The sequence below is a fragment of the Lygodium microphyllum genome, chromosome 21 (genome assembly GCF_053477565.2).
Source record: "Lygodium microphyllum isolate KBCC chromosome 21, Lygodium_microphyllum_v1.1.10, whole genome shotgun sequence".
NCBI lineage: Eukaryota > Viridiplantae > Streptophyta > Polypodiopsida > Schizaeales > Lygodiaceae > Lygodium > Lygodium microphyllum.
Window position 1 is genome coordinate 122,045,131 of NC_141155.1, and position 19,440 is coordinate 122,064,570.

At 42.1% G+C, this 19,440-nt stretch overlaps 1 protein-coding gene and 1 pseudogene across 2 annotated transcripts; both read right to left on the reverse strand.

Annotated features, from left to right (window-relative positions):
• Positions 1–358: 358 nt before the first annotated feature.
• On the reverse strand, positions 359–18,947 carry ACX4 (acyl-CoA oxidase 4). Of its 2 annotated transcripts, none has more exons than XM_087661336.1 (15): positions 18,774–18,947; positions 17,871–17,945; positions 17,678–17,773; positions 17,467–17,571; positions 16,183–16,289; positions 16,000–16,077; positions 15,761–15,884; positions 15,583–15,656; positions 15,417–15,476; positions 4,169–4,278; positions 3,848–4,007; positions 3,640–3,716; positions 1,752–1,923; positions 1,378–1,470; positions 359–987 (listed from the first exon to the last, which is right to left on the reverse strand). In XM_087661336.1, exons 2-15 carry the CDS (start codon positions 17,935–17,937, stop codon positions 859–861), a joined length of 1,452 nt encoding a protein of 483 aa, XP_087517462.1. In that variant the 5' UTR covers positions 17,938–17,945; positions 18,774–18,947; the 3' UTR covers positions 359–858. The 2 variants fall into 2 exon arrangements, with proteins under 2 accessions (XP_087517462.1, XP_087517463.1); XM_087661337.1 differs by having other exon boundaries at positions 17,678–17,755; positions 18,774–18,946.
• On the reverse strand, positions 4,612–11,593 carry LOC148018501 (uncharacterized; annotated as a pseudogene).
• Positions 18,948–19,440: the final 493 nt, after the last annotated feature.

Below are 19,440 nucleotides of genomic sequence, written 5' to 3' on the forward strand. Positions count from 1 at the left end.
GAGAGAGTTTTTTATAAACCTGTCAATATACTAATATAGTCAAGATTTTGAAATATTTACAATCACAGACTTTATGCCTCAGGCTGGCTTAGGTCTCAGGCTGCTTAGGACCTACCTAGCGTTTTCAAAGCATGATGAAGAAAACAGTAGTTTTGATTAGGCAGGATAGCCTTGAAAAGAAAACACATCTTTAAAGTCGATTAATAGAGAAAGTTGCTTACTAAAGGAGTTAAGCAAGGTGCCTGCTCACTGAGCTCTTCCACGCATAGTCCATGCTTGTTATCAATACTAGCTAGATGCTTCTCCTCTTATACAAGCTTTTCATTTTTTTTCCATGTGAGCATCCCTTAACACATGATTGATAGAGAAAGTTGTTAAAAAAGGAGTTACCCAAGGCACACATTCATTGAACTCTCTCACACATGGTCTATGCGTGCTATTCACACTAGCCCATGCTTCTCCTCTTATACATGGTTTTCATTTCTCTTGTTTGAGCATCCCTTAATGTCTCTTCCAATCGTCCACCAAATTTCCCTCCTCATCGTCCCTTCACAACTCGAGGCCTGGCTTCTATGCTCAAGCGTCACATATCTCAAAGTCAACCCACCATCAACAAAAGTTACTTGAGGGTGTAGCCTTTACAATATGATCTGGGTGAATATAGTTTGGCCTAGTTTTTGTGGTTTATTAGACTTAGGTTTCATCCTGGGAAGGTCTAACCCAGCACAAGGCAATGCCATGATCCCTTACAATTGGACTTGCATAGTGATTTATTGCCCCTCGATTTTTTCTTATGTTTAATTTTTTTTCTTCTCATGAAGATAATGCCGCGCCAAATGTCATAGGCACCTGGCACAACTACTTTGATATCCTGGACTTGCTGGGAGCCTTAAAACTTGCAATGTTAGTAACCTCCCTCCCTGTCACCAGAGAGTTTACTTCATAAGTCCCCTCGTAGGTATAAATAGGCTCCAAATCACAAAATGCCTGCCAAGAAAACCAGAAAGTTCTTAAGAAATGATTCCTACATCCAGGGCTTCAGAGGTTCAACAATCCCATCCTTCTAGAGCCCCTGAACAAGAATATTACTACTTGTCACAAACAAGGAGGTTTTAAAACACTAAGCCACTGAACAGAATCCCAATATTCAGTTCCTACAATGGCCACAATAAATACAATCAGGGTCACAATTAAAACAGGCTTGTTTAGCAACTAAAGAGCAGAACAGCATGGATGGTACAGTGCTAATATCCTAAAGCCCAAATTATGACAAAGCTTCAGAGATAAGACATTCATGAGGAACAATGTAATGGTCCATGGAACTACATAAACCATCGTTCAAGAGCAACCCAATCAAGTTGACAAAAAGGCACTGACCTTGGCAACAAGGAAGTCTGCCAAGATGCCATTTCCACCAAGTAATTCTCTTCCAAGGGCGACGGTTTCCCTGGCTCGCAAAGTGTTCCAAGCCTAAATGGATAGAAACATGTATAAGCAAGCTTTCCCTCTCCCTCCCTCCCTCTCCCTCTCCCTCTCCTGCAAGCAATCACTTGCATATAACAAAATTCCAGTCTACAAGTATGAGTTGAGACACATGATGGCTTTTAATGTGTTGTTCCTGAAGTCCTTTGCTTTTCACATTTTGGAACATTCAAAACCAATTTGTGTTTCTTTTTTTGTGCTGATTATTTTTTATCACCAAAAACACTGAATGAACTCTCAAGATATCAGAGCATTCTTATTTTCTCGACCTTTGCAAGGCTTGCATGCCCAGGTGTCATTTTCCCTGCTTCATACAGTTTACAAAGCCGCCAACCCATCAGAGCCATGGCTTGTATATTACCCAACATCCGGACAAGCTTTTCTTGATTAATTTGATATGATGCTAAGGGTACTCCAAATTGCTTCCTCTCCTGTAGATATCTGAATCAGCATATGGTAACAGACTATTAGTCTCTGGAAGCTATACATCCTTTTACAGAATCACCAACTATTTTAAAAGACATTCCAGTGGAGAATTTATATTTGACAATGGTGGACTTGTGCAATATATAGATGATGTATCTCAACAATTAATGTGGTGATCTCAGTCCTCTTGACTGCTTTGCAGAAGGAACAAAATGCTGCAGAATGAAGATGCTCCATTAGACTTGATTAATAGCAGCAACTTCATAATCCTGATTGGATAAGAACCTCAAGCATGCCAGCTGGGCAAGGACCAAGTACAGTAGAGCTCAAGTTGAAGACAACGGACCAGCTATATTTATTAAGATTCAATATTCTCTTTCCTGATGTGGCAGGTTTATGAGAACTTGAAAGCCAAAGTCTAAACCCCAAGTTTCACTTCTATTCTGTCACAATTATCTACAAATTGTGTAAACAAAAAACTTGGAAAAGGTGTTACTTTTCAGAGGATTCTAACATTGAAATGACATGGCAACATAAGGTGCTTGTTTGGAATCTAGAACGTTTCTTTTATGTAGCTTGGAATTAACCAAAATAATGTAACCAGCCTGCATCGTAATGAAGCATATGACCTACCTGCCATGCAATCAAGTGATTCCAACCAGCCAGGAACTTTGAGTTTTCCCATTTTTAACAACCAACCATAAATGTATTAGCCACAACATAGGGACTTGCTGCTTCAATCCCAATCCTTCAGGCTACACGACCACTACGTGTGCATTAAAGCATGTGTTTGACTTTCATTTCAGAAACAAGCATATAGCATCAACATGTGCACACAACAAATAAGTTGAAGTTGGAGGGAAGATGAAATACTCACGGTCTATGAAATGTGGCTAAGCACACCTGAGCATGAGTAGTACACAAACACAGTTTGTCACCAGATTGTGCAGCATAAAGATGCCACAGAAGAAGCTCATCACCTTACACAACCCTATTCAAAGATAAAGCAGGGTCCTCTAGAGTTTACGCACATGGCATTTTATTGCTCAACAGAACCTGAGGGTTTCTCATGGAAAGACGAATGGTGCATTTCGACTTTCAGCAAGATGCCACACAACTTGCATAAGGGACCTTGAAGAATTGGAAAGAGCAAAGGTGCTCTATGTATGTCGGGAAAATAAAATGGGGAGCTATGGGCCCAAATAAAAATAACTCGCAGATAACTATGTTGGGCATATGATGTCCAAAACCCGAGGAAGTGAGATTTGCAAAATAACAGGCACATAGAGCGAAATTCACAATGGTTTATATTGTCACCCTATCTTCTATAAAGGATGGAAGGGCACAAAGCAACGAGTGTTTTGATTTTACCACAATGCAATCATTTGGAAGGCAATACATGCGGCACCAGTTCTACATTATGCAAGCTCCCCTCCAAGTATGTAGAAGTCAATTCTGTTTTGCAATAACACAAATGTGCTATAAAGCATATGGACCAACTCTTCAGTCATTCCATAGTCTCACTGCTACTTCTAAGTAAGATAAAAGAAGGATCCGTATTTAGACAGAAATTGATTGATCTTGTCATAGAAAAAGGCACACAGAAAATCAATTGAGCTATCAACAACAAAATTTTATGTCTGTGCCATCTGTTTCCATATACATAATTTTGAATAAAACATCGAAATTATAAGACTTTTCCATAAAGCAAACCGAAAACTAGTTTGATACCTGTGGCACATATCATAAACACCCATAGTTATGCCTATAGGCTGCCATGCAACCACAATCCTAGATACTGCAAGCACCTGCAATCACCAAAGTAAAACTCAGGAAGCTTCTTCAAGAAAATGTCCAGAAAATGGTAAAATTCATCAGGGAATTCAACATAGGGCCAGCTCCAACAGCCAAACAAATCAACAAGCAACCATCTGAATACCTTGCTTGTATCCTGAAAAGAATTGATCCCAGTTAAGCGATCCTCATCTGGAACAAAAACTTCTTTGAGCAGGATGTCTCCATTCTGAACAACTCTCAGACCAATCTTGTTTTCGATTTTTGTTGCCAAAAACCCTGGTGCTCCTTTCTTCACCAGGAAGCTGAGGAAACACAAGCCCACACACACCCCTCTCCCCAGGCCCATCCGCACCAGCAACAAAGAAGGGGGAAAAAAAAAAAACCAAAGTTGAGGAAACTTTTCTTAAAAAGAATGATTGTTGAAGGGGTTCCAAGTGAACTGTATAAATGTAGAAACACTGACCCATTAATTTGGTTGGTTTCTCCATTCCGAGCAAATACGACACACACATCAGCAAAAGTGCTGTTCCCAATCCACCTTTTCTGCCCGTTCAGAAGCCATCCTCCAGCAACCTGTATGGAGGAAATTAGTCCCTAGTGTCAATGACTCTAAAGTGATTAGATACTTGTGTGATCTTGTGCCAAGTCCCTCATCCTCACTTAAAGCGGGTGGTGCTCACACTTCCCCCGTAGGTATAGTGCCCTGCCCTCACTTAAAGCAGATGGTGCTCACACTTCCCCTGTAGGTATAGTGCCCTATATAACATCTGTTGTGTCTGATTTTGGTATCTTGCAAACCTATATTCGTGTTTTGAGTTTCATATCTCCCCCTTTCTCATATTTATTCTTTTGCTATTGTAGATACTCTATAAATAAAGGAAGATAGTGAAGGATGAAGGTTTAGAGCTAAAGGATGAAGGATGAAGGTGGAACGGAGATTGGAGAGTGGACAGCAGCAGCATAGCTGAAGGATGAAGGTTGAGAAAGTGCAGGAAAAACTGTAGGCAAAACTGCAGGAGAAGCAATACGCATGGCTGGAACTCGGACAAAGCCCTGTCCCTGAAACACTGTCCCAAAATGCATTTCACCTCACCCAAAACATCCTTGCTTCCCTGCTTCAGGGTCTGAAACAGCATTTCAAGCAAGTATGATCCTTCGTGATGTCTCTTCTTTGACTAGTGGCACATAGGCTACATGGTTTCTCACGGTATTGTCCTTCTAGAGATTATCTATTCCACTCGAATTGTCTTTGCACGAAAATGGGGAAACAGAAATGCATTTTAAAGTCACAAAACAGAGTTTTGACCCTAGGCCCAAACAGCAAAATAGGGATCCAAAATTTCTGTTAATTTTTAGAAATATTTCTAGATTACACATGTTAAGGGATAATACCATTTGTGACTTTAACCATTTCACAAAAACAACTTAATTCCTAAACCTAATGCATTATACATGTAATACTACAAGAAGTTTGATGAGCCCAAACTACCAACGACCTTTCTGAAAGATTGTTATGGTATCAGATAGGCTCAAAAAAGAGAGTTTTAGACCTTTGCAGCCTTCGCATGGCCAGATTCTCATTGGTGATAGTTCTTCTATTCCTATTCAAGGACAAGGTAATATGCATCTTATTCCAAATGGGCAAGGTGGTGCCCATACATCCGAGGAGCTTTATGTGCCGCATTGGGATACCATTTTCTTTCAGTGCACAAGATTTGTGCCCTCAACCTCTTGGTCGAGTTTGATGTGGATTCCTTTTGGATTCTTGATCGTGGATCGCGACAAGTCCTTGCTTCAGGTTATGAGGAGAATGGAATCTACAAGTTGTGATCTTCTTCTGCCTTGACTTCTCTTCTTCTTACCTCTCAAACAAAATCTGAGCTTTGGCATGCTCGGTTTGGCCACCTCAATTACGATTACCTATGGAATGTGTCTAAGGAACAGCTTGTTCGAGGTTTGCTGGATAGTGTGGTGAGCCAGCAACCATGTGTATCTTGCATCCGTGGAAAGCAAACTCGTAATGCTATTCCCACCAAGGCTTCAAGGCGGTCTTCAGTACCCTTGGAGCTTGTTTCTACTAATCTTTGTGGACCAATGAGTACAAAATCCCTTCAAGGGAGCTTGTATTTCATGCTAATTGGGGATGATTACAGCAAGATAACATGGGCCTATTTTTTGAAGCTGAAGTCAGAGGCTTTCTCCCACTTTATGAATTGGTTGCTCTTTGAGGAGAACCAATCAGGCCAGAAACTACATACCTTACCATTAAATAAGGGCGAAGAATCTGTTCCTAATGAGCTTGCTCTTTTTTGAGCAGATTGTGGTATTCACCAAGAGTTTACCGATACAAACACCCCTCAGGAGAATGGCATATTGGAGCGAATTGTGGCACTATAATGGAGTATCAACAAACACCTCGATGTCTATGGGCTGAGGTTGTGGCTATTGTAGTCCACATTCTTAATCAATCCCCTACTTCCGCCGTTGTTGGTATGACACCTTATGAGGCATATTTTGGGTCTAAGCCAGATGTTTCTGATTTCAAGATTTTTGGGTGTGACGCCTATGTCCACATCCCGAAATCATAGCATGACAAATTTGAAGCAGCTTCCAAAAGACAATTTTTTGTGGGCTATAGCTTGCAGTCTCAAGGTTACCGATTGTATGATCCCATTAAGTAGGAACCATGAAACTGGCCTATTCACTGGAAAGGGCGGTAGTGTACAACCAAAATATATAAATGCTTTCACCCAATTCACAGTCGCCCACTTTACCTGAACTTAAAGACACAGAACCAAGAAGAAATACAGGAAGCTAGAATGCTCCTGTTGCAACACAGACACCCTGTTGGCCCCTAAGTCAGGCGCCCCTTGCGGTATTTCTTTATTCATTAACAAAGGGATAATCCCACAATAACCTGCCTACAAGCTGTCCCTGTACAAAGTGGAGAAGGAAACACAATTCCAACCCGATTTCGACACCATAACGGCAGTACAACTTGACCTGGTCATTATCCCTACTCAATAGGTGCCTCCATACACCTAAACACACTCAATGAAGTGCCTGGTAAGAAATTCAGCATGCTGAATTTTCTGGTTTTTGTCTTTAAACTGCTCCAAAATACATGTACAGTGTCCCTGGAGCTTCCTTGAAGCTTCTAGAGCAAATAGACACCAAAAATGTCCAAAAACCTAAACCTACAAAAATATACAGCAGGCTGTAATTTCCTGTTTTGGGTCTTGTTTTACCTGCCAATCACTTGTGTGCGTAGCCAGCGGGCTCCGCACCTTATGGGCCACTTGCCCTTTGAATCCTGCGAGATTTCACGCGAGAAATCTCAGGAAAACAGCGTTTTCCACACAAGTATCTGCTTGGGAATGCAATTAGCAAACCCTGTACCTGTTCAAGAGGCTCTTGCCTCGGCAATTATGCATAAACCCACAACACTGTACATGATCCATCTAATCAGCCCACAACACTGTACATGATCCATCTGATCAAATAAGGAGAGAGTGACCTAGGAGGAGCAAGCTCAACCTCTGTACATGAGTCAGAGATGAAGTACCCTCCATAGCTGATGTATTTGCAGCAATCTGCCCTCAGCCCCATGAGTTCCATGCTCCAATCTGCCCCTCATGCATTGAAACTTGTTTTTGTGCTGCTCTCTCTCTCTCTTTTGGGAATTTATGCCCAAATTGTGACACATGGCATACACGTAACAATTTTCCTGTTTAAACCTTTTGGTCTAAAATTCTCTATGATCGGTACAAAATTCGACCTCGGCACAGACCAGAGAATTAATCCTCGTGCAAAAACGAAGATAATGACGCGAACAGATTCTAGGGTCCAAAAATAGTAACTCCCTAAATTTTAGGAGCTGCTTCCATTGCATCCCCACTAGTCTTCTGACCATCTTTGCAGACTATGGCTACTTCCAAATTTGCAATGTAGCTCAACTGAAAGTGAATTTCCACTGATGACCCCACATGGACTAATCTCTTGCAGATTTGTCCATCTTCACTTTGAACTAGTCTCTTCCAAGCTAGTTCTTCAACACACTTGTCCATATACACTTTCACAAGTCTCTTCCAGGCTTGTCAATCTACAATGCCATCAGTCTCTTCTAGACTTGTACTGGATCTTAACTGTCCAGTCTTGACTCACTGGACATTCCTATCCGTTTCACATACTGGCCATGCAACTCAGGCGTTTAGATTTCAAGAGGGATCCTTCCAAAAAGAAAAACCAAATAAAGTAGTAATAAAGAAATCAGCAAAAAGGTAATAGTTGTCACAGTCTTGTGACATACCTCCCTCTCGAAATCGCAAACGTCCTCGTTTGCATGAATGTCATACATGCTTCCAGCTAACCCAGTGAACTTACACTTGGCAGCACATGTACAACACATACATGCTATCAGTCAACATTGTGTACTGAACACATTGTTAACACATGTATGTTCTAACTGTGAAATATGGCAGACTATCATCATGTGACTTCACATCACTGTTTCCAGATATAGTGGCCGGTACACCACAATGATATTCCCATAGTGGCAGATTCTCATTTGATGACTCCACATCACCCTGACTAGAGATCTAGTGGCCGGTACATCAAAATGATATCCCCACTGAGTGAATTCACAGAATACATGCCCGATCGAGTAACCATTGTTACAACCTGTATTCAATTCAATAGAAGTAAAAACTGTATTCTTGCAAGCAATACTTACTTCTTTAGCACTGAGAAAACCATATGGACACAATAAGTGTTAACCCGTACAAAATCTGTTTCTGTACATAATTTCTTTCTTGAGCAATTGTCACTTTGACAATCTATTTCAGCTTAGAGATACAAGGGGTCAAGGTAGGTTGCAAGCGAAATGCTTCAAGGTAAAGTTCCAACACATTAGGTGACTTTGCAAGTTCACCTTCGTCCATCCACTTAGCATCTATAGCTGGATAGTTCTTGAACTTAACCAAATACCTTCTAGCAACCTTGCCTTTCACTTTCCTTTCCTTGTGTGCCAGTACCTCTTCTAGAACAAGAATTTCATCAAGTTCCTCAACTTCAGGCTGTTCCTCAGCTGGCATATCTTCTGGCACATCACCCACATAGGGTCTAAGAAGACTTACATGGAAAGCATTATGAATCTTCCAATTGTCAGGCAATTTCAGCCTATAGCTGACATCACTAATCTTCTCTGTTACTTGAAAAGGCCCATAGTATCGCATACTAGTGATCCAAATGGCATTACCAAGAACTCATAGAGACCAAACGTGGTCCTAAATGCAGTCTTATGCACATCCTCTCGCTTAATCCTAATCTGATGGTATCCACTCTTCAAATCTATCCTGTTGAAAATTGACGCTCCTTCCAAATGGTCAAGGATGTTGTCAATTCTTGGAATGGGGAACCTATTCTTGATGGTACTCTTGTTCAACGCACGATAATCTAGGCACATGCGCCAAGAGCCATCCTTCTTCTGCACTAAGAGCACTGGTGAGCAAAAGGGAGATGAACTTGGCTGAATCAGCCCTTTTTCTAACAGCTCATTCACCTGGCTCAATATCTCTTTCTGTTGGACTGCACTAACCCTATACGGAGGACTATTTGGTGGGCTACTACCTGGCACCAAATCTATCACATGATCCTCGGACCTCTCTGGTGGCAACTGTGATGGTAACGAGTCAGAAAAACAATCACTGAACTGAGACAAGAAAGCAGACCTGTCTCTATCTAACATAGAGAAATTTGACTCATCATTATCCTTGACATCACGTGCAAAAATCAAGTACGCAGAAAGATGATTATTTATTACAGATGTAATGGCAGAAGCCGATACAATAGGTACAGACTCTCCTTTAAGCTTCACATCAAGCACGAGTCTTTCCCCTATGTTCCAAGTCAGTGTCTTGTTAAAGGCATCCAACACACCATGCTTTCTGAACATCCATAGCATTCCCAACAAGACATCACAGCCTTCAAGTGGCATGATATAAAATTCTTCTCCATCAACATAAGACTGTATATGAAGACGCAGCTTTCCAAGAATGGGTGTCACAGACTCTGAGTGGCCAAGACATGGCAACCCTGCCTCTGCTGTGTAGCCCACCTCATCTACTCTAATGCCCAAAGTAGAAGCCAACTCTGGTGAGATAAAGTTTGCCTTAGCTCCAGGATCAAAGAAAATGAGTACATGTTGATCCCTAACTTTACCCCAAGCTCTGCAAAGCTCATTAGCATCCGAGTGTAGCTTATCTCCCAGCAAATCTGGCACTAAACCTGCTGAAGGTTTGGGCTTCTTTCCTTTCCTGTCCTCTTTATCATCATCAACTGGTCTCTTATTCTTGTCCGGACAATTAGACACAATATGACCGGTCTGCTCACAAATAAAGCACTTCCTCTCAGCCATTAAAGCCTTTTTCTCTTCAAGAGACTTGCGCACAAAAGGCTTCTTCTGGTCCTTTGACTGCTGTCCAAAGAACTTGGCTGGCTTCTTCTTGAACTGCCAAGGTTTACCTGTGCTTTGAGAAATCTGAGAAACCTGTTTATCAAATGGCTTTTTTGCTGAAAATTTCTCAGATTTGTCCTGTTTAATGCTGCCCCCAAAACCACTTGACTGTCCCAGCAATAATGCATTTCCTGTGCTGGCATTCTCAATTAGCTGAGTCAAAGTGGTGACCTTTGTCTTTGTACAATAATTCCGGAGTTCCTTGGGCAGCCCGCAGCAGTATTTCTCTATCTGCTCGGTCAATGGCACAACCCTGTAAGAAGTGACTGGAAGCAAAGCCTCCCAAGACTTCTTGTTATAATCTTCCAAATCCTTGCATTTAGATGCATCCAAATTGTGCCAAGCTGACATAACATCGATCTCAAATTCATTGGTCAACCAAGCAGAAGCAAATACTTGCTTAAAGTAAGTCCAAGTGGTAGGAGCCTATCCTTGCATCAACAGTGTACTCCACCACTGACTAGCATTGTCCTTAAGAAAGGTGGCAGCTTTCCGGACCTTAGAAGGCTCTGTAAAGTTCCCTCCTGCAAATGCGGCATCAAACTGCTGTAAGAAAGAGAGAGCCTTAGTCCTATCTTCAAATCCTCGAAAGATGTCAAACTGTATGGCTGCACCACCTTCCTTGTATGGCTTTGGCTTCTCATGAGCCATCAAAGGGTCCATAGGATATACCTGTAACATAGGAACACTACAAGTGGCATGGAAGTTGCCGGACCACTAACTACAGGGCTTGTAGACACAATACTTGCTTGCTGATTTTGATAACTAGCCATACCAAAAGTGCCCTGTGGCATGCCAAAACTGCCCTGAACTCCTTGAAATCCAAGCTGCATGCCTATATTGCCATACATGGGGTTTGGCATAAAACCCTGTGTACCCCCAAACACTGTTCCTGGTACATAAATCTGGTTTCCAGGCGCATGACCAGCCATACTCTGAAATACAGATCCACCTCCAAAGTACCCAGGATGTACAGAGGTCGATGGGAAAACCTGTGGTAAAGCCTGAAAACTGCTTCCCTGTCCATTTAAGCCAACATTTGGCTGCTGTAAAGTGGCGAGCTGAACTGGCAATGCCTGTGTAACTAGCGTTTCCACCACCTGTTCCTGGACAGTCGAAACCAATCTTGGAGTCTCCATTGACTCCACAAGCTGCCTTGGTGTTTCCACTGAATCTGCAGCATGCTTACCCTTATCCTTGACCTCTACTAGATCCGAAATCTTTGCAGATTGCCCAACTTGTTGTAAAGGAAGAAAGGGTTGCAAAAATGCCAAAAACCTTGGATTCTGCATCACTTGAGTAAACATACTCACAGCAGCAACTAACTGAGTCTTGAAAATGTCTTCATCCATAGAAGAAGCCATAAGAACTTGTAGCTCAACCATAACAGGAGGAGTAACAAACTGTGGAGGTCTAGAAGACTCTCCCACCTCATGAACAACAGGGATCTCCTATGATGAAGACGCTTCCTCTCTGGTGTCTTCCTTTCTATCAACCATAATGCACAATTCTGTGTCTACACCCAAACAGACCCTGGCTCACTCTCTAGGGAAAAAGTGATTCATATCCCGGCAATGGAACCATGAAACCGGCCTGTTCATTGGAAAGGGCGGTAGTGTACAACCAAAATATATAAATGCTTTCACCCAATTCACAGTCGGCCACTTTACCTGAACTTAAAGACACAGAACCAAGAAGAAATACAGGAAGCTAGAATGCTCCTGTTGCGACACAGACACCCTGTTGGCCCCTAAGTCAGGCGCCCCTTGCGGTATTTCTTTATTCATTAGCAAAGGGATAATCCCACAATAACCTGCCTACAAGCTGTCCCTATACAAAGTGGAGAAGGAAACACAGTTCCAACCCGATTTCGACACCATAACGGCAATACAACTTGACCTGGTCATTATCCCTACTCAATAGGTGCCTCCATACACCTAAACACACTCAATGAAGTGCCTAGTAAGAAATTCAGCACGCTGAATTTTCTGGTTTTTGTCTTTAAACTGCTCCAAAATACATGTACAGTGTCCCTGGAGCTTCCTTGAAGCTTCTAGAGCAAATAGACACCAAAAATGTCCAAAAACCTAAACCTGCAAAAATATACAGCAGGCTGTAATCTCCTGTTTTGGGCCCTGTTTTACCTACCAATCACTTGTATGTGTAGCCAGCGGGCTCCGCACCTTATGGGCCACTTGCCCTTTGAATCCTACGAGATTTCACGCGAAAAATCTCAGGAAAACAGCGTTTTCCACACAAGTATCTACTTGGGAATGCAATTAGCAAACCCTGTACCTGTTCAAGAGGCTCTTGCCTCGGCAATTATGCATAAACCCACAACACTGTACATGATCCACCTGATCAGCCCACAACACTGTACATGATCCATCTGATCAAATAAGGAGAGAGTGACCTAGGAGGAGCAAGCTCAACCTCTGTACATGAGTCAGAGATGAAGAAGTACCCTCCATAGCTGATGTATTTGCAGCAATCTGGCCTCAGCCCCATGAGTTCCATGCTCCAATCTGCCCCTCATGCATTGAAACTCGTTTTTGTGCTGCTCTCTCTCTCTTTTGGGAATTTATGCCCAAATTGTGACACATAGCATACACGTAACAATTTTCCTGTTTAAACCTTTCAGTCTAAAATTCTCTATGATCGGTGCAAAATTTGACCTCGGCACAGACCAGAGAATTAATCCTCATGCAAAAACGAAGATAATGACGCGAACAGATTCTGGGGTCCAAAAATAGTAACTCCCTAAATTTTAGGAGCTGCTTCCATTGCATCCCCACTAGTCTTCTGACCATCTTTGCAAACTATGGCTACATCCAAATTTGCAATGTAGCTCAACTGAAAGTGAATTTCCACTAATGACCCCACATGGACTAATCTCTTGCAGATTTGTCCATCTTCACTTTGAACTAGTCTCTTCCAGGCTAGTTCTTCAACACACTTGTCCATATACACTTTCACAAGTCTCTTCCAAGCTTGTCAATCTACAGTGGCATCAGTCTCTTCCAGACTTGTACTGGATCTTAACTGTCCAGTCTTGACTCACTGGACATTCCTGTCCGTTTCACATACTGGCCATGCAACTCAAGCGTTTAGATTTCAAGAGGGATCCTTCCAAAAAGAAAAACCAAATAAAGTAGTAATAAAGAAATCAGCAAAAAGGTAATAGTTGTCACAGTCTTGTGACAATGAGGATGTCTACGCAAGCCATGATGTTCAATTCAAAGAAGTTCCTGCCTCAAAGGGGGGTGAGGAACACCCCATTCTTGGAGATCCCGGTGATAGTTGGACACCAGTGACTATCCCTCTAGAGTCTGTGCCTCTTGAGGATTCTTCTTTAGATGAGGAGCTTATTTCTTAGCCACCGGACTCATTGGTTCAACCCTAACAGTTGGTGGACCTTTCAAAGACTTCAACAGATGGAGAGCGACGAGGAGAGATCTAGCCTCCTCGTTGGACACATAACACTCTTTGTGACACACAGATTGAGGTCTCTAAGGAGTAGCAGCCACACGCCGCCCACGGTGTTCTCGAAGAAACCAAGCGCACCACACCAAGCTTATGTACACTAATTACTGTTTGATGACTCGTGCCATGCAAGATCGGGAGCCCGCCTCGGTGAAGCAAGCTTTACAGCATGATCATTGGTGGAGAGTGATGGAGCAAGAGCTGGAGTCGATTGAGAGGAATGGCACTTGGTGCTTTGTGCCTAAGCCTTCTCATAAGGTCTCTGGAGTCAAATGGGTCCTTAAGTCCAAGTACCGCAATGATGGCATAAGATCTATCAAACTTCTTCACTTCTTTCTAGGTCATAAGATTACGGTTTCTTCGAGCAACCCAAATCTCGAGATCTATTGTCTAGCAGGTACAGGTGATGCTGATTTGGTACTTATAAGATAGAGTGATTCAAATTGGGCTGGCGATGTGGCTCATCAGAGGGCCACCACCAGTTATTGCTTTACCTTGGGTGCCGGTATTATTTCATGGAGTAACAAGAAGAAACCCACGGTTGCCCTATCTTCGACTGAAGCAAAGTATCAGGTGGTATCTTCTACCATATGTGAGACGGTGTGGCTTCTTAGGTTATTGGAGAAGCTTGGCTACCCGCAGACAGGTCCTACTCTTCTTCAGTGCGACAATGAGAGTTACATTACCTTGGCCTGAAACCTCGTGTTTCATGCTCGGACGAAGCACATCAAGATCCAATACCATTTCATTCGAGAGAAGCTTCTAGATGAGACTATCGATATGGTCTATTGCAAGACAAAGGACAATCTTGCAAACTTGTTTACAAAGGTGCTTCCTCATGCTTAACTTCGACAACACTCTAGATCCCTTAGCCTTATGTCCTATCCAGGATCTGAGAGGGGGTGTTAGCGATTGTCACCTCCTGGACAGGCATTTCCTATCAATTGTGTGTGCTGGCAGTTCTGTACAGTCCACAGATGTGCCACGTCAGCAGGCAGGTGTGCCACATGGCAGTGCTGGTCTGTTTGCCACATCAGCAGGCAGTTGAACAGTTTTTTTCTGGTCGGACAATAATTGGCTGCAGCCAACAGCATATTTTTGTCATTTTTCATCAGGCTATTTATTGCCTGTTTTCAGCACACAGTTGGATATATTCTGATCACAGGTTTCCAGATTGCTAAACGTGGAGACTGCTTTGAGGTTCACAAATTGTGAGATCTTCGAGCTGGAGACATACGCAGACATACACTCTACACCCGCATACATATCTGCTTCCTTATACAGCATTCTTCATTTCAGATATTGTGTTCCACTCTCTCTTTCTCTCTCTCTCTTCTTTCTCTGTTCATTCTGTGTCTTGGTTGTATGCTTCCGCACAGCTTCACTCTGACAGCAAGAGGGAGCAAGACAGGAAAACAAGGAAAGAGGAGGGCAGTGACGATGAGGGAGGAAATCCTCTCAATGTGAAGTATCTCTTCCGCTCTTGAGTTTTTGAATTTGTTATGATAGTGAAAATGTGACTCAAACAGAAAAAATAAAAGAAAAAAGCACAAAGCAGTTAAGTAGCACAAAGAAAGTAAGGAGACTACATGCTCATAAACAACTGACATGAACATTTAGGGTGTTATGAAGTTTGCATCTAAGTGAAAATTCAGAAGATGCCCATAGAGGTTAATCTTGGTAAAAGGCGCTAGATAATAATAAACTTAGGTACCTTAGTTGCAGTTGTACTTAAAGAGCTTGCATCACTACCATAATCAGGCTCTGTAAGGGCCTGCAAATTGCAAAACAGCCAAGACATACATCACGAAGTTAGCACTTTTAAAACATTTTCTTACAATTTAAAGGAAAACATTTCAAGCTGGGCCATCCTAACTTACCCAGCAAGAAATTGTATCAAGGCGTGCAAGGGATGGCAAATATCTTTGTTTCTGCTCTTCACTCCCGCACATTGCTAGAGAGAGAAACAAACAGATTTACTTTCCACTTTCAAATTAACCACATATTATTGAGATTATATTGAAGATCAAAGTTTGCTTCAACAGTAGACAGGCATACCAATTGTAAGCATTGCCAAGCATGTGTGTACCATAACAAATGTCGAGCAACTTGCATCAACACGTGCAATTTCAGCCATGGCAATAGCACTGCCAACAACAGATAGACCAGGACACCCATAACCCTGCAGAAATGCAACATCAGCACAGTTTACAGGCTAAATCAAAGTGAGTCGGAAGCCATTTTATGTTTCACATGAGGCTCCAATAGTGTGAAAGGAACATAATGTAGACACAAACCTTTATGGTACCTCCAGCCACCTTCAATTTGGCCAATTTAGGGACAATTTCAAAAGGGAACTCTGCCTTCTCCCAATACTGGAGTCATGAAAACCCTACTTCTAAGTATCACCCAGATGGTTTCAGACATATGAAAAAATTGACAGACGGATAAGGAGATGCTACAGAAAAATTCTGACTCACCTTTGCAATGATGGGTGCAATGTCCCTTTCTGCAGTTTCTCTAACGCGTGCTCTCAAGGATCTCTCCTCAGGTGTTAGGAGGTCGTCTAACTGGTAATAATCAGATACTGGAACATGATGCCACAAATGTAAGTACCACTACTATCGTCGGTTTAGCAGCAAAGTATGCATGACATAAAACAGTGAACTAATCCAGCCCATAAGATCCCAGAAATTTTATCCCATCCTTTGTCCAGGAACCTTAAATGCACAGTTCAGTACTCCTGCCTTACCCCCCTGACATAGAGCCCTTTGCCCTCTAAAATGAGGTGTTTAGGCCAGAGCTTTTTGGGTTTGTAGCAATTTCTTCCTTCTAAAGAACTTAATAAATGTTAGAAAAATACTAGTTCGATTTTGCACCAGATTTTGAGGTGGAGACCTTTGCAGATACTCCAGATTACTGTTATGGTTACAATAAGTGTTTGTGGTCTTAAAGCACACTTAACTTTGACAACCTCCATAGATTATTGATATAGATGCAGCCTGATCAAACAATCATCTGGAACAGAATATTGATATTGGGGGATGTCAATTCCAAACTAGCAGTTCATTACTTTTTCCATTCTTATCAAGTAAAAGAGTGCAGCAGGGCCTGCACAGCAAGTGTGAAGAAAGAGACAGAGGTGCACCACCAAATGAATGTCATACCCACCATCACTATTAATAAGTAACGATAGTAATGACATTAATGCTTATGCTAAAAACTTAGTTGCAAATAAGATGATGCTTCTCCTCATCTTGCATTCTTTCCACCACTTTATAGTACAGCTGCTTGACTCTTAACCTTTTGTCCAGTCTTCTATAATTACTTCTCTAGATTTCACCAGCTGATTAAGTGAAGAGAGCACTCCCCTGTCATAAATTTCCAAAATCCACTCAAAAAACTTTGACACAGCCCAAACTAGTTTATTCCAAACAGCCAATCTAGCAAACCCTTGAGCCTGCTAGCAAGCAATGACTCACCCTCAGCTTCTAAGCCTCAAGAGCTGGTATCCCATAGCACTAGCCCACACTTCATCGATGTGTGTACCAAAGCTATCCCAAGGCTAGAGTCCAAGCAAAAAGTATGGCCAATGCATCAGATGTGAAATTGTATATTATTCATCTGGAACCAGTATGTCAGGCTCAATATTTGACTTGATGTGTGTTTATACAGTTGCATAAGAGGTTCATTAATCTCAAACAAGGCTGCTCGTTAAATATTTTGGTGAACCAAGGAGCAAGATAATTGTATGAAAAGCGCACCGGATGTTGGGAAGTTTGCTGCTGGAGTGGCTTGGGGAAAAGCTAGAGCAAGGTCCAGTGCTGGCAACTTTGGGACACTGAAATGGCCAGGTTCCATACTCAAATCTAGCATCACAAGCGCCATAAACTAAATAAATAACAAAATGAGCAACCAAACTCAGAAAAATGCATACTTGAACAGCAGCTTAGAGAGATAGTAAGGATCACATACCAGCAGCTGTGGACGTAATGTTTCTGCTCACAACAGAACTCCCAGATGAAGATGTCTGCTCTTGTTTCAATGAATGCCCTGAATTTTGAAACGTAACTGTTTGAACTTGTAAAACAGGTCAGATAAACACTCTAATCCCATAAATTTGCTGTCCAAATCATTGATGAGCACATAGCTGATAGTAGATACATACTCAAATGTTCAGGGCTTAAATGCTGGCCAATAATGGCCAGCCTATGCCAGGCTCTTCCATCTGCCATTTCACAACCTACACTCAGAAAGAGAGAACAGTGTAATGACCAAATCAGAATGCTATTACATAACCTGAGAAAGTTCAAGGCCCTTTGTCAAATAGCAACAACAAACGCATATTTTCCCTTTGTTCAGGCCAAAGTCACCGGCAATATCTGACTTTTCATATGAGCACCTTCTATTTACGTCAAGGTCACCTGAAGATGGCCAGGAGTTTCAGAAAGCTAGGCAGTTGGTCAGTTAGACACTTGCTTGAAGCATCAAAAGGCGATGTTCGCATACAGATGCAGCTAGCGTCATTTCCTGTGGTCCAAGTAATGGATGAAGCCAAGAAAAGTGGCATAGCAGGTCCAAATGATGTATGAACCCAATTAAAGTGGCATAGCAGTGATGTAGTCAGAAAAAGGGGTACAACATCATGCCAATTTAAATCTGTTCCATACAGTTAACAGTAAATAATCCCTTGCACTCATTTAAATGTGGCCCAAACGCACACTACTACAGCACTGATGTATTCCCTCTTAGTCACATGATTGCCCATAAGAAATAGCTCTCTTTACAATTTTAAGAATTAATATTGCCACACTTTGCCCAGCTTTCCTGCTGCAGAGCCATTATTGTAGCGGACAACTCCAAATATGATGTCCACCACACAGTCTTGATTTCAAGGAAGCTCATCATGTAATATTGATAGGGCCGCTGGTGATCACAGGTTCGAAGAACAATACACCGCAAAAAGACTCGAGAGATCTATTTTGCCTTAGAGTAGTGACTCAATTTGCTCTAAAGAGTTACGGAAAAGCGGGAAAGCCAAAGACAAGCGATGTCAAGCATATCGTCTTACCCTGTGCTGGCGATCGGAGCTCTAATGGCGGGATGGCACTGAACTGTGACGGCGAGTAAAATCAGCGGGACAGAGATCGATCGATCGATCGATGGAGAAGCGGAAATCAGAAAAGAACCTCGACGGCATAACGCCGTTCTTCGTTTTATGAGAGTGTTTCATCACATGTGACGTTGTCATGCGAGACTATATCCAAGTACCTCGCCGGTGGGGCCGACGTTACTGGACTAAAATGGGATAATTGCCATTAGGCCTCGTGCCTTTGGAGGCTTGAACCTGCAGTATTTGCAAAAATCCCCCAATATATATATTATATTCCTCATCGTTATCTTTTTTTGCCTTTTTGAAGAAAGCGGTAAATACTATGGAAGATCGAAGTTCATGTGTTTATGCGTGCACTCCACCTTTTGAAAACTAAATTTGTTAAGAAAAAACTTTTGGTGGACAAAATGCGAAGTGTGCACGGCGTAGCCTCACGAACTTCGTAACGATGAACACCGCATGAAGTGAGGTAGCTGACATGGCCAACATTAGAATATAGTATATTCCTCATCGTTATGGGGACTCATACTTATCCTTGCAGTTACATTGAGGGAGTGCCTCCTATTTGGCATCTTGTTACAAAAAAGTAGGATTGTGTAGAGGTCCACGAGCTCTATAGGAGCTA